This window comes from Lethenteron reissneri, unplaced genomic scaffold (assembly GCF_015708825.2).
Source record: "Lethenteron reissneri isolate LAM-NWPU_2019-01 unplaced genomic scaffold, ASM1570882v1 scaffold_1762, whole genome shotgun sequence".
NCBI classification, from domain to species: domain Eukaryota; kingdom Metazoa; phylum Chordata; class Hyperoartia; order Petromyzontiformes; family Petromyzontidae; genus Lethenteron; species Lethenteron reissneri.
This window is the reverse complement of record NW_026891512.1, coordinates 1-15482: the sequence shown is the minus strand read 5'-3', so window position 1 is coordinate 15482 and position 15482 is coordinate 1. Positions and strand designations below refer to the sequence as shown.

The window sequence follows — 15482 nt, the reverse complement described above, 5'->3', positions numbered from 1 at the left end:
GTGCGGGGCCCGTAGCATTTGTAGCAACTTTTGCGACTCCGATAATTATAAACCCCCCCCCACTCCCCCCCACCCCATCACCCCCCACTCCCCCCCACCCCATCACTCCCCCCACTCCCCCCCACCCCCCACTCCCCCCACCCCATCACCCCCCCCCCCACTCCCCTCCCACCACCGCCAATCGCCGCCATTGGCCACTCAGTGACGGTGACGTCACCACGGCGCCTGTGCCAGGCTGGGTGCACTTCGAGGCTGCCGCGTGAAGTGTCGACGGCTCGACACTGAGGTGGTGACGTCACGCGAGCGTTGTGTTTAACGATTTAACCACGTGACGATTTTACGATATTAGCGTAAAAATATGAACATTAGCTGAAGTGATGTGAACACGTTCGGATTACCTCAAGTAATGTTACATTTACCTGAGGTGATGTTACCTCATCTGAGGTGATGTTACCTCAGGTGAGGTAATGTTACCTTAGCTGACGTAATTTTACCTCTGCCTGAGGTAATGTTACCTCGACCTAACGTTATATTACATCGCTTGAGGTAGAGTTACCTCGCCTTCCGACAGTCTGTTAAGGCCACACGGGGGATCTTAGTCTCGTATCCCTGTGACTCTGTCTCCCTGTGACTCTGTCTCCATGTGACTCTGTCTCCATGTGACTCTGTCTCCATGTGACTCTGTCTCCATGTGACTCTGTCTCCATGTGACTCTGTCTCCATGTGACTCTGTCTCCATGTGACTCTGTCTCCATGTGACTCTGTCTCCCTGTGACTCTGTCTCCCTGTGACTCTGTCTCCGTGTGACTCCATCTCCGTGACTGCATCTGACCGTCGTCCGCGTCTCGTCCCTCCGTGTCTCTGCGCCTCAGCAGCAGCAGCAGCAGGAGATGGGCGACTTCCGAGACATCAGAGGCTTCTTCACCAAGGCCGAGTGGAGCGATCTGGCCGAGTGCGAGAAGCGGCGCTACAGGAACATCAAGCAGAACCACGCCGTCCTGCTGAACCTCGGTGGGTACGGCAGGCCGAGCCTCTTCGCAACTCAACTAATTGTCGCAGTGATTATAATGATGAGACCAAGACGTCGTAGCAGAGTGGCATGCATGGGGCGCCATGGTGGCGAGATGTTAACTACCTCGCCTGGTCTACAGGAGGTCGTGGGTTCGATGGCGACCCTGACGATGCCTGTCATATATCTGGAGTCTGCGTGTGTCTCTCCCCGGTGAGATGTTAACTACCTCTCATGGTCTACAGGAGGTCGTGGGTTAGATCCCGGTCCTCCGGGTTTTTGCTCCACTTGTAGAATCAACATCACGCGTTTAGAGTATTTGTCTGCTGCTATAAATGTCCACGTGGTAAGCCACTTGGTTGAGCTGTCATTTGTGGCAGCCAGGTCGCTTCTGAAGAAGGAGCCAATAGCTCAGTGGACTTCACCTGGTGAAGTAAAAATAGATTTAGTTTTAGTTTAATGATTTGTTTACCTTTACTCTACTTTGCACGCCTATCGTGTTTGTGTTTTGTGTTGTAACTTTCTGACCCCGTGCCCCCTATGGGACATCTATGAAAAAGAGCTTCATAGCTCATCGGATTCATAATTCTAGTCACGTAGGTAAAAAATAAAATTAAAATTAATCAAAGTAAAATTAAAATTTATAAAAGTACTTTTATTAATTTAAATTTTATTTTTTACCTACGGATTCATAATGTTGGAGAGTAAACCCACAACATTTACAAAAATAGTTTATTTTGACTTAAAACTTTCGTGACTGCAGGAATTCATATTCTTTGGTTCTTTCGATAAAGTGACGTAGATAGAAAAACTAAAATAAAAATAAAGTGAATAATAAAAATGATAAAGCACTCATGTATAATCAAAACTTTTGAGTTATAAATTAGTCTTCTTGGTTCTTTCGGTAAAGTCACATAGAAGGGAAAAAAACATAAAATACAATTATTAAAATACAATTTTAATGTTTTCTTTTTAATATTTTATTATTTCCCTTCTACGTGACTTTACCGAAAGAACCAAGAAGATGAATCCCTGCAGTCACGAAAGCTTTAAATTGAAATGTATACATTAGTGTTTTTTTTATGGAGCAGTCTAATTAGTGTCTTATTTTTATAATTTTTTATTCACTTAATTTGTATCATTTGAACTGCCTCTATTGGGAGGGTTTCCACATAACCATGAGATCTTTTAACAATCTCCGTGACAAGAAAGTTCATCTGATCGAGTCACTCACATTTCTGAAGAGATGCCGTGACTCTAACGTAATACCGATCTCATTGACACTGATTTCTGCTGCAGTCACATCTTCCAATGCCAGACGAATTTTGTTCAGGGCGAGCTTGGCCCTGATCTCAGAGAGAATTAGACTGCTCCATACTGAACTAGATCATGTAGACAAGACACTCTTGAAATCACACTTAACATTGACGGGAAAAATGTCGACATCTGATTGGGAACATGTAGATAACATGACCGCTTAATCAGCCACTACAATGTCAGCGAAATGTAAAGATCTGATTTTCGAGTTCAACCTCCTTTCTAACAAGAAACCAGATCCACACGTTAAAAGGTTAGACGTTGACAAGGTTGTTATTAATCTGAGTAATAGCCCAATGTGCGATGGTCTAAAGTCGGTTTTGGCTAAAGGGTTGAACTTCTCAGTCACCCCCAAACACATTCCAGTGGATGACGTTATTGCCCAGGTCGATGTCGCTCTTAAGGGTTTGGGGCGCATCGCTGCAGACGTTACAAGATCTGAAATTGCTGCAACCCTCAAAAGCGCTAAGATACCAGTCAGCAACATCAGTGAGGATGAACGTTTTTGTGGTTTTTGATTATTTTTATTCACTTTATTTTTCTATCTACGTGACTTTGCCGAAAGAACCAAAGAATATTTACAAAAAAATGTATTTTGTGTGTGTGTAATTTGTTTACCTTTTCTATACTTTGCACTCCTATCGTGTTTACTGTATTGCTTGGAGTTATTGTAGCAGCCAAATAATATAAATGAACGTAGTAGCGGTACACCGTTGCGCTGTATGAAATAATCATCACATTTTTGGCAAAAGTTATTTATTTCCTCGCGATTCGAGACCCCAGACAGAAGGATATTTTGGGGTGGTGGTGGTGCGTCAAAATCAGTTGTCGTGATGCCAAAGCGGTGGGAAGACGGAACGTGACATGAGCAGCACTGAACACGAAGCTTCGCAGTCTGTTGCCGTACAGCGGCGCCCAGTCTGATGACGATCGGCTGCTCCGTGCTCCAGTGGCAAGATTGGACTCCTCGTGCCCCTAGAGACTCGGTCGGACGGTGCCTCGATACGACTCGTGGTGTCGCCACCGCACGTTCGGAATGGGGGACGCGGCTGCTGAATCTGAGTGCAACTTCTGATGGAGAGTCCTGCAGCTCACTCAAGGGGCAACGGCGACATCGTCGGGACTATGAAAAATAAGAATCGGTTTTACTCTTTATGGGAATGAAACAGGAGGTGTTAAGATGTTCAAACACCAGATAGATTATAGCTTTTGCAAGGAATCAGGTTACTGCATTAACCACGCGTACTGAACATGCAAACAAACACTCTCTGATAACATTTAATCATTGTCTTTGATACTGATTGGTCTACCCCAGAGACAGCCTTCTTCATGGCCTAGTCTCACCAGTGTCAGACCAGAGAACAACACCAAAAGGCGACCAGTACAAAGACAATGTAGTGTCAAGAGCATTTATAGCTCGGGGTGAGTAGCTATATCATTGGACCTTTTTGCCAGAATCAAAGTATAAAAAATAGGAATCGGTTTTACCCTTTCTGGCAATAAAACAGGAGCTGTTAAGATGTTCACACACCAAATAGATGATTCCTTTTTGCAAGGAATCAAGTTACTGCATTAACCACGCGTACTTGTGTTGAACACGCAAACAAACACGCTCTGATAGTAATCACATCGTCAGGACTGTGTTACGAGGACCCGGTGTGTTGCTATGCTGCACGGGTGTACTGCCAATACGTACAAATAACAATGACCGACTGCCTCCTTGCGCAGGGATGAACCCGGCCCAGCCCGAGTTCATGCGCGCACGCGGCAAGCGCAGGGCGAGGGGGAATAGAGCGGAGTGCGGGCGGTCGAGCGACTCCGACGAGGAGTGGACGGGGAGGAGGAAGAGGAAGGAGGTGGCGATGCACGGAGGACGAAGAGGCAAACGTAAAAGGGCGCTTGCAGACCGTGCAGAGACCCCCTGTAGACTCACACAGAGACCCCCTGTAGACTCACACAGAGACCCCTGTAGACTCACACAGAGGCCCCCTGTATACTCACGCAGAAACCCCCTGAAGACTCACAAAGAGACCCTGTGTAGAATCACACAGAGACCCCTGTAGACTCACACAGAGACCCCTGTAGACTCACACAGAGACCCCCTCTCGACTCACGCAGAGACCCCCTGTAGACTCACACAGAGACCCCCTGTAGACTCACGCAGAGACCCCCTGTAGACTCACGCAGAGACCCCCTGTAGACTCACGCAGAGACCCCTATAGACTCACACAGATACCCCCTGTAGACTAACACAGAGACCCCCTGTAGACTCACACAGAGACCCTCTGTAGACTCACGCAGAGACCCCCTGTAGACTCACGCAGAGACCCCCTGTAGACTCACACAGAGACCCCCTGTAGACTCCCACAGAGACCCCCTGTAGACTCACGCAGAGACCCCCTGTAGACTCACACAGAGACCCCCTGTAGACTCACACAGAGACCCCTGTAGACTCACACAGAAACCCCCTGTAGACTCACACAGAGACCCCCTGTAGACTCACGCAGAGACCCCTGTAGACTCACACAGAAACCCCCTGTAGACTCACGCAGAGACCCCCTGTAGACTCACACAGAGACCCCTGTAGACTCACGCAGAGACCCCTGTAGACTCACACAGAGACCCCTGTAGACTTACGCAGAGACCCCCTGTAGACTCATGCAGAGATCCCCTGTAGACTCACGCAGAGACCCCCTGTAGACTCACACAGAGACCCCCTGTAGACTCACACAGAGACCCCCTGTAGACTCACGCAGAGACCCCTGTAGACTCACACAGAGACCCCCTGTAGACTCACATAGACCCCTGTAGACTCACACAGAGACCCCCTGTAGACTCACACAGAGACCCCCTGTAGACTCACACAGAAACCCCCTGTAGACTCACACAGAGACCCCCTGTAGACTCACGCAGAGACCCCTGTAGACTCACACAGAAACCCCCTGTAGACTCACACAGAGACCCCCTGAAGACTCACACAAAGACCCCTGTAGACTCACACAGAGACCCCTGTAGACTCACAGAGACCCCCTGTAGACTCACGCAGAGACCCCTGTAGACTCACACAGAGACCCCCTGTAGACTCACGCAGAGACCCCTGTAGACTCGCTTGATGAAGCTGGTTGTAATCACCAGCGGAACCAAGTTAAATGCCCGCTCACGGCCAACACCAGTGACGACGATCCGAACTGGTCCTGAGCCTCCCCTAGGTTGACTCAGCGTCAAAATGAGTACCCGGTGCAGTGGTGTGTAGTAAACATCACAACTGGGGAGACAAAGACGGTCGGGCGTGTTGCTAGCTGCCCATCCCCCCGTGTGCCGTGCTGGCCTTCGTAGATGCTGCTTGCTGACAGCACTTGACCGCAACAGTCTGTGAAGGCTACACGGGGCATCTTTTTAATTGTGGACCGAGTTGGCACAGTCGCGGGCACAGGTGGTGCATCTGGCAGTCATCTCAGTAAACCTATGGCACCTGCAGGGTCCGTCTCGTGACCTGCACCTAGCCTGGCACAACAGTCAACCCATGGCATGGCACCTGGTTCTGTCCTGTGACAACAGTCTGTTAAGGCGGCACAGGGGAGATCATTGACTTTTTGGTAAATATGTGAGTGAGTAAATGTTTTCATGCGTAAATACGCGTGTGGGTGTGTTCACACGTGTGTGTGTGTGTTAATGCATTTCCGTGTGTTCACACGTGTGTGCGTGTGTTAACGCGTGTGCATATGGGGAGCGGTAGTGTAGCGGTTAGCGCGCTGCGCTATGAACCCGGCGACCCGGGTTCGATTCCCGCTCACGGTCAACACCAGTGACGATTATTTGAACCGGTCCTGTGCCTCCCCTATGTCGGCTCAGCCTCAACTGAGTACCTGGTGCGGTGTGTAAACATCACCACTGGGGAGACAAAGACGGTCGGGCGTGGTGCTGGCCACCCACCCCCTCGTGTACCGTTCTGGCCTTCATAGGTGCTCACTAACAGCACTTGCCCCTACAGTCTGTTAAGGCTATACGGGGGAGCTTTGTCCTTGCATATGTTCATGCGTGTCCGTGTGTTCACACGTGTGTTCACGTGTGTGCGTGTGTTCACGTGTGTGCGTGTGTTCACGTGTGTGCGTGTGTTCACGTGTGTGCGTGTGTTCACGCAGGAGGAGGCAAGGGGGCTGCTTCACGCTGGGCCACCGTGGGAGAGTCTCACGCGAGGGCAGCTTCCAGCAAGCGCAAGGTCTCTGTGCACAGCGCACGGCACTCCTCTCGTTACAGCTGCTGCTGCTGTTGTCTTTAGTTTGTTGTCCTTCCCCCGCACCTCCCATTAGCGAGGTTGGCTACGTACGGTGACAAAGACATTCAACGTACATACATACTACTAGACACTGCTATACCAGGGACGTGCGGTCAGGGGAGACGGGCGAGGCAGAGCCTCACCTGTCATATACTCCAATGAAAATAGCTGTTACGAAAAGTACAAAAAAATGTTCCACTGGTCTGTGTTATAAAAGTAATTTCTATATAATTATACCAGAGACGTGCGTCATTATTGTGGTGGTGGTGGTATTGGAACGCGCGCACACCAGCTCCGGTTAACTCCCATTACTTACCTGTGCGGGGCGGTTGTGATATCCCTAGCCGGGGCCCCTCCCGAGGGGAGGGGGCTGTGGGGTGTGTGTGATCCCACAGAACCCCGCCCCTCAGTGGGGAATCGTATAAAAGGCGAGACTCTGAGAGGAGAGAGTTAGTTCGAACAAGCCAAGGACGAAGAACCAGCTGAAGTCCAGCTAGCTAGACCCTGGGACTCCTCTGACCCGCTGTCCTTCTAAAGGCCGGGCAGAGCAAGCCAGTGGTGCGACCCCAGAGCCGCGAAGGCTGATGTCCTTGTAAGGGCCGGATTCGTGTGGCTGGTGGTCAGGACCTGTGCCTTGGCTGGGCCAGGTCAGGTAGTCTCCTTGAGAGGAGGGTCGTAGTATTGGTGGGGAGTCGGTGAGTTAGCTTGGGGAGTTAGCTCCCTTGAGAGAACGGGTGAAGAGGCCGTTACCTCTTCAAGTGTGAAGCTGTAACGGGCTCAGAGTTAATAAATATGGGTTGCCTCTACTTCAACTGTCTCTGTCGTCACGGTGTCCACTACATTATTATAATTAGTTTATTAATTAGTTGAGTTGTGAAGAGGCATGGCCTGCCATACCCACCGAGGTTCAGCATGACGGCATGGTTCTGCTTGATGTATGGAATCAGATTTACAGATTCAGAATATCAGAATTAAAATATGTATTGTACTGGAGGAATCCGATGAGGTGTCAGGGTCGAGATGGAACCCGCGACCTCCTGCGTACCAGGCGAGGGAGTTAACATCTCCTAGCCACCGCTGGTCACCGCACCAACTCCGCCCCCACACCCCCTCCGCCCCCTCACCCCACCGCCCCCTCCGCTCAGACTAAAGCGGAAGCCCTGGAGTACGTGTGGAGCATCTTGCAGGGCGTGGAGGAGGAGGAGCAGCAGGAGGAGGAGTTCAGGGGATTTGAGCTGAGGGAGGTGCACAAGGCCAGGATGGCGATGTTCAGGCTGGAGCGCAGAGCCACCGCCTGCAAGGAGGCCCTGAGGGTGGCGCTCCAGAGGATACGTGGAGGTGCGTAGCCTGCAGCGGTGATTTCTATTCCCACCGCAACTCCACACTCCCCTCTATTCTCACCGGAACTCCACACTCCCCTCTATTCTCACCAGAACTCCACGCTCCCCTCTATTCTCACCGGAACCCCACACTCCCCTCTATTCTCACCGGAATTCTACACTCCCCTCTATACCCACCAGAACTCCACACTCCCCTCTATTCTCACCAGAACTCCACACTCCCCTCTATTCCCACCGGAACTCCACACTCCCCTCTATTCCCACCGGAACTCCACACTCCCCTCTATTCTCACCGGAACTCCACGCTCCCCTCTATTCTCACCGGAACTCCGCAATCTTCTGTTAGTGCTGATGGAAGTCGCCACTGCTGTTGATGCTACTGCTACATGTGCTCCTGTCAGGGCTGCTGCTGGTACTGATGCAGCCTATGAACTAAACGATGTTTATTTTTCTTATTGGTTCTTTCGGTAAAGTCACGTAGAAGGGAAGTAATAAAATAATAAAAATAAAACATAACAAAACAATTCTCACGACGTTTCGGCCACAACGCAAGCAGCCGTCCTCAGGTGAAAACCAGGTCTGTCGAGGCGACAGCGTCTGAATGATACAGCACACGTGCTTGGAGCATATATATAAGCTGGGTTGGAAGGGGGGAAAAGAGCGCCTTGACAAAAGAATATGCATATCAAGAGGCATTTAGCATATTTATGGGAAATGCAGGTATGTGATTAGTACTACTCATGCCCGTGCATTATGCAGGATTAGCAGCATCAAAGGGAGGGGATATGGGAAATGCAGGTATGTGATTAGTACTACTTATGCCCGTGCATTATGCAGGACTAGCAGCATCAAAGGGAGGGGATATGGGAAATGCAGGTATGTGATTAATACTACTTATGCCCGTGCATTATGCAGGATTAGCAACCAGGGTGTGCCCCACTGAGCTGTGTAGCTGTTTTTCAGAAGCGACTGGCTATCACAAATAAGAGCTCAACGAAGTGACTTGTCATCATCGTCATTACGTGGACATTATAGCAGCCAAATATTCTCAACGCATGACGTTGGTTCTATATGTCGAGGGAAAAAAACGAAGGACCCGGAGAAAAATCCACGCAACCACGGGGAGGTATTCGCCATGAAAGTTTGCACAGACAAGGAATTTACTATGGCCGGAAGGTGCATACATTCAACATGTAGGAATCTTAAAACTGAAATGAGTGGTATACAGTCAAACTATACTAAAATTACAAAGTCTAACTAATACTAAGGGGCTAAAGTATGTAAAATTGTGAATAAGTGTACAATATAAAATGTAAACTAGCCATAATATACAATCTAAAAATACAAAAATACAAATAGGGTAACATGTTGTAAACTATACAGTCGGGATGGAACCCACGACCTCCTGTAGACCATGCGAGGGAGTTAACATCTCGCCACGGAGGAGAGAGAGACACGCAGACTCCAAATATACAGCAGGCTTCGTCAGGGTCGGGATGGAACCCACGACCTCCCGTATACCACGAGAGGTAGTCAACATCTCGCCGTGTTTGCCTGCAGGCTCCTCCGTGCCGCCGGCCTCCGCCCAGGCTGTGGCGGTGTCGCGCAGCGCTCGCTCTCGCTACGGCCTGCGCCCGCGCGAGAGGAAAGTCTACACAGAGGTGGAGGAGCCCCAGGACGACGACTTCTTCTGTGAGACCCCCTGCTCCCTCTCACTCTCTCTCTCACTTTCTCACACTCTCTCTCTCACTGTCACTTTCTCACACTCTCTCTCACACCGTCACTTTCTCACTCTCTCTCTCTCACTGTCACTTTCTCACACTCTCTCTCACACTGTCACTTTCTCACACTCTCTCTCACACTGTCACTTTCTCACACTCTCTCTCACACTGTCACTTTCTCACACTCTCTCTCACACTGTCACTTTCTCACACTCTCTCTCACACTGTCACTTTCTCACACTCTCTCTCACACTGTCACTTTCTCACACTCTCTCTCACACTGTCACTTTCTCACACTCTCTTAGGGCCGTCCATTAATGGCGTCACGCGATTTTGGACCCCCCTCCCCCCCATCACACGACATCACAAAAAGTCAGACCCCCCCCTCAAATGTGACGTCACAAAGCTCATTTAATATGCTTAAAATCGCTTCAAACTATTGTCATTGTAGTGCATATTTAATGTGGCACTGCAGTCTGATGTTGTAGGAGAAAACATTTATTAAAAAGTATTTAATTAAGTAGAACGTGTTGTCTGTGGTTCCTCACACATCGTCACAAATGTCTGACCCCCCCACCCCCCTAGGTGCATGAAGTCATTTATGGACGGCCCCTTACTCTAACTTTCTCACACTCTCTCCTATCTCTCTCTATTGCTCCCGCGCTCTCACTCGATATATTCCACCTGCTCCCTCTCACTCTCTCTCCCTTTCCCTCCCTCTCACACGCTCCCTTTCTCGCACTCTCACTTACCTCCCTGTCTTTTGCTCCCTCACTCAGGGATGCAGGGAGGGAGCAGGGAGGGTGACAGGGTTTACATCTCCGATGAGCGAGCTAAAGAAGTTCACAATGCAGAGAGGGAGGAAAGGAGGCATCTGTCTGGAGCGCTCCTCACCCTCTCACTCTCTCACAGTGCCACTGCTGCTGCTGCTGTTGCTACTGCGGTTCGCCCTCCTCCTGCTGCTGCTGCTGTGGCTCTCAGTCTGCGAGCTGTGCAGGGATTTCTACCTGGGGGAGTGCTCCGTGCACGGCCCGCCAGAGTTCATTGCAGACGCGGCCGTGGCCCCGGGAGTGGCCAACAGGGCCCGGCTCAGCCTGCCCCAGGGCCTCACCGTCGGCGCCTCCTCCATCGCCGGCGCCGGCCTCGGGGTGTGGAGCAACAGGAAGAAGCTGCCCAAGGGGGTGATTTTGGGCCCTACCAGGGAGAGGTGTCTGAGGAGAACCCCGTGAGCGAGTACTGCTGGCTGGTGAGCTGCTGCTGCTACTGCTGCAGCCTCCTCCTATTCCTACATCATCATCGTGTGTGTGGAGAGGAGGCTCGTGAAGGAGATGCAGAGAAACCCATAGCCTCACACAGTCACCCACAGACTTACACAGAGATCTAGAGACTGGCACAGAGAGACCCAGAGACTCACAGAGACCCATAGACTCACACAGAGACCCATAGACTCGCACAGAAACCCATAGACTCACACAGAGACCCATAGACTCGCACAGAGACCCATAGACTCGCACAGAGACCTATAGACTCGCACAGAGACCCATAGATTCACACAGAGACCCATAGACTCGCACAGAGACCCATAGCCTCACACAGTCACCCACAGACTCACACAGAGACCCAGAGACTGGCACAGAGAGACCCAGAGACTTTGCACAGAGACCCAGAGACTCGCATAGAGAGACCCACAGACTTGCACAGAGACCTAGAGACTTGAACAGAGACCCAGAGACTCACAGTGGGACACACAGACTCACACAGAGACCCAGAGACTCACACAGAGAGACCCAGATACTCACACAGATGCTCAGAGAATCGCACAGAGAGATCCACAGTCTCACACAGAGACCCAGAGACTCGCACAGAGACCAAGAGAATCGCACAGAGACCCACAGTCTCACACAGAGACCCAGAGTCGCACAGATACCCTAGAGACTCGCACAGAGACCCAGAGACTCGTACAGAGACCTAGAGACTCACCCAAAGACCCCCAGAATCACAGAGAGACCCAAAAATTAACGTAATTATTTGAACTTGTAACACACAGCAAAGACGGTGGTCACCGCATGGCGCGGCGCTTACAGATGCACTTCTGCGGCCGTCTGGAAGGTTCTTCCTTCCAATGTTAGGAAGCCACTGGGAGCTATGCACTTTAAAATCTTGTAGATTGAAAATGCATTTCTTTAGAACTGCTTTTAGTGTTTAGTTTGTTGTCCTTCCCCCGCACCTCCGATCAGCATGGTTGGCTACGTGCGGTACGAAAGAAGTTCAACTTACAGTCCAACTGACATTAATTATCCGTGGATCCGCTCGTGTGCGTGTGTGTTTCAGATTTACAAAAACAAAAAGGATCGTGAATATGTTGATGCTCAGGATGAATCTAAATCAACTGGATGAGGTGATTATTGTCTGAAGGACCACTACACAGAGACCAGAACCACTACACACAGAGACCAGAACCACCACACACAGAGACCAGAACCACCACACACAGAGACCAGAACCACTACACACAGAGACCAGAACCACTACACACAGAGACCAGAACCACTACACACAGAGACCAGAACCACTACACACAGAGACAAGAACCACTTCACACAGAGACCAGAACCACTACACACAGAGACCAGAACCACTACACACAGAAACCAGAACCACTACACACAGAGACCAGAACCACCACACACAGAGACAAGAACCAGCACACACAGACCAGAACCACTACACACAGAGACCAGAAACACCACACAGAGACCAGAACCACTACACAGAGACCAGAACCACCGAACCTACACACAGAGACCAGAACCACCACACACAGAGACCAGAACCACTACACACAGAGACCAGAACCACCACACACAGAGACCAGAACCACCACACACAGAAACCAGAACCACCACACACAGAGACAAGAACCACCACACACAGAGACCAGAACCACTACACATAGAGACCAGAACCACCACACACAGAGACAAGAACCACTACACACAGAGACCAGACCCACTACACACAGAGACCAACCCTGGGCCTCCCCTTGGTCGACTCGGCATCAAATGAGCACCCGTACGGAGCGTGGTTCCAGCCACACCACCCCCACGTAGCGCCCAGTGCCGGCCCTTAAAGTGCGCTCGCTAACGGCGCCCACCCCGCCCCCGCGTCTGCCCGCGCAGGTTCGTCACTGCGCGAGGAATGAGCAGGAGCAGAACCTGGTGCCTTCCAGCACCGGGGGCAGATTTACTACCGCACATTCCGTGCCGTGGGGCCCGGCTCTGAGCTGCTGGTCTGGTACGGCGAGGAGTTCGCCCAGGAGCTGGGCATCGCCTGCGAGGCCGGGCCCTCGCGACGCCGCAGCAGCAGCAGCAGCGAGATGGCTCCTAGGGCCACCGCCAGAGACCTGCAGCCCGTGCAGCCTCCACCAAGCGAGGAACACCGTGAGCACTGCTCACCAGAGACTCACCACTGCTCACCAGACTATAGCCACCACTCACCAGAGATGATAGCCACCACTCACGAGAGACGATAGCCACCACTCACCAGAGATGATAGCCACCACTCACCAGAGATGATAGCCACCACGCACCAGAAATGATAGCCACCACTCACCAGAGATGGCAGCCACCACTTACGAGAGACGATAGCCACTACTCACCAGAGACGATAGCCACCACTCAGTAGAGATGATAGCTACCATTCACCAGAGATGATAGCGACATCTCACCAGAGATGTGGATGTAGCTACCACTCACCAGAGATGATAGCCACCACTCACTAGAGATGATAGCCACCACTCACCAGAGATGATAGCCACATCTCACCAGAGTTGGTAGCCACCACTCACCAGAGATGACAGCCACCACTCACCAGAGATGATAGGCACCAGCCACACTGATAAGGTGGAAGTGAGTAACTGGTGTGGTGTGTAGTAGTAAACATCGCCACTGGGGAGACAAGGCGGCTATGTGTTGGTGCTGGCCACCCTCCCACTCGTGTGCCGTGTTGGCTTTCATTGGTGCCCATAACAGCACTTGTCCCAAAAGTATATACAGGCTATATGGGGGTTCTTTGTCTTTGTGTGTATATATAATGGAGCCCACTGCACTACGAACCCGGCCACCTGAGTTCGATTCCCACTCACGGCCAACGTCAGTGGTGAATATTTAGGCCTCCCCTAGGCTGACTCAGCCTCAAATGAGTACCTAGCTTAAACGTGGAAACATCGCCACTGGAGAGACAAAGGCGGCCGGGCCTGGTGTTGGCCACCTACTCCCTCGTGTGCCATGCCGGCCTTCATAGGTACTCGCAAACAGCACTTGCCCAACAGTCTGATATGGCTGTGGGAAACCTTACCTTTGTGTATACACACACGTGTGCAAGAGTGTTCATGTCTAGATGTTGGTGTGTGCGCGTGTGTCTTGTTCCTCTGGGATGACGCAGGTGGAGTGGGTGTGGAGGTCACAAGGCTGCCGTGTCCTGCCTGCAACCGTCAGTTCATCTGCCGCTCGAGTCTACAGTATCACGTGCAGAGCAGACACCCCACTAAGCCCAGTAACAAAAGTCATCAGTGTGACCAATGTCCATACAGCACAGACTACAAGAGTACCTTGAAGAAGCACCAGAGAACACACACGGGAGAGAAGCCGTTCAAGTGCACCGTGTGTGAGAAGGCGTTTGCACGGCTATCACATCTTCACAGCCACCAGAGAACACACACGGGAGAGAAGCCGTTCAAGTGCACCGTGTGTGAGAAGGCATTTGCACATTTACAACATCTTCACAGCCACCAGAGAACACACACGGGAGAGAAGCCGTTCAAGTGCACCGTGTGTGAGAAGGCATTTGCACATTTACAACATCTTCACAGCCACCAGAGAACACACACGGGAGAGAAGCCGTTCAAGTGCACTGTGTGTGAGAAGGCGTTTGCACAGCTATCAGATCTTCACAGGCACCAGAGAACACACACGGGAGAAAAGCCGTTCAAGTGCACCGTGTGTGAGAAGGTGTTTGCAGACCCATCCAGTCTTTGCCGGCACCAGAGAACACACACCGGCCAGAATGCATTTTCTCATTCCCGTGGAAACAGAAAAGTCAGCCATCCTGAGCAAAACGCGCACAGCGCCGAGCTGTGAATTAGTTTTAAACAACAGGCCACGTGACTAGCCGAGGCTGTGCCACTCTTGAAACTGATTTTGAATGTGAACACGGAAACCTACGGACCCTCCTACACCTGCCTCACACTCTGTGGGGGGTGGGAGATTAAACCGACCTGGCCACCCCTCGATTGCAAGTGCGGAGTTCTAGGTCCCAACCACTGCACGTGTCCCCCCCCACCCCCATCACCTGGGGGTCCCTGTGTGTGTGAGTGTGCAGAGTCCCCCGTGCAGAGCTGCACTGTTGTTACCCTAGAGGGGGACACCGCAGGGCGATCCACCTACAGATACCCCAGTCTGCACGTCTCCCGCCGGTCTCCATGCGCACCGCGTGCCGTCTCGTAGCCCTGCCCCGTGCGACGTACGTACAGTACGTACAGTACGTACCCATCCAGCGGTAGACTGAACCGCGGCCGATGACGAAGGTGGCATCCGCTCACAAATCTCCGTGCACTCAGTCCCGTAGCCCTGAGCCATCGCTTGCGCGATATTCACTTTGCCGCTGAGAGGAAAGCTACGGGGAGGAGGTGGGGGGGGTGTTAGGAGAGGACATCTGTGGAACGGCTGGAGATCTGCGAAGAAGAGCTTCATAGCTCATCGGATTCCTGCGGTCTGAAAAAATATTCCGAGAGGGCGTTGGGGGAGGGGGGTGTAGGTATG

At 51.4% G+C, this 15482-nt stretch overlaps 2 protein-coding genes across 2 annotated transcripts; both read left to right on the top strand.

Moving 5' to 3' along the window:
- The first annotated feature begins 204 nt into the window (after positions 1 to 204).
- Positions 205 to 6841, top strand: LOC133339296 (histone-lysine N-methyltransferase PRDM7-like). Its single transcript, XM_061547425.1, has 4 exons — positions 205 to 286; positions 873 to 1011; positions 4055 to 4213; positions 6469 to 6841. Exons 2-4 carry the CDS (start codon positions 891 to 893, stop codon positions 6603 to 6605), a joined length of 417 nt encoding a protein of 138 aa, XP_061403409.1. The 5' UTR covers positions 205 to 286; positions 873 to 890; the 3' UTR covers positions 6606 to 6841.
- A 186-nt stretch (positions 6842 to 7027) lies between these two features.
- LOC133339301 (histone-lysine N-methyltransferase PRDM9-like) lies at positions 7028 to 14182 on the top strand (the record flags this gene model as incomplete). The annotated part of the gene is made up of 5 exons (XM_061547429.1): positions 7028 to 7940; positions 9503 to 9634; positions 10645 to 10844; positions 12843 to 12957; positions 14107 to 14182. Coding segments are annotated over exons 1-5 (602 nt in total), but the record flags the coding sequence as incomplete, so codon positions are not given.
- Between the last annotated feature and the right edge of the window lie 1300 nt (positions 14183 to 15482).

Bases quoted from the DNA above. Each gene is read 5' to 3' on its own strand.
- LOC133339296 (XM_061547425.1), top strand. From the start codon at position 891: ATGGGCGACTTCCGAGACATCAGAGGCTTCTTCACCAAGGCCGAGTGG. The intron at 1,012-4,054 runs GTGGGTACGGCA...CTCCTTGCGCAG, and splicing joins CGCCGTCCTGCTGAACCTCG to GGATGAACCCGGCCCAGCCC. The intron at 4,214-6,468 runs GTAAAAGGGCGC...GTGTTCACGCAG, and splicing joins CGGAGGACGAAGAGGCAAAC to GAGGAGGCAAGGGGGCTGCT.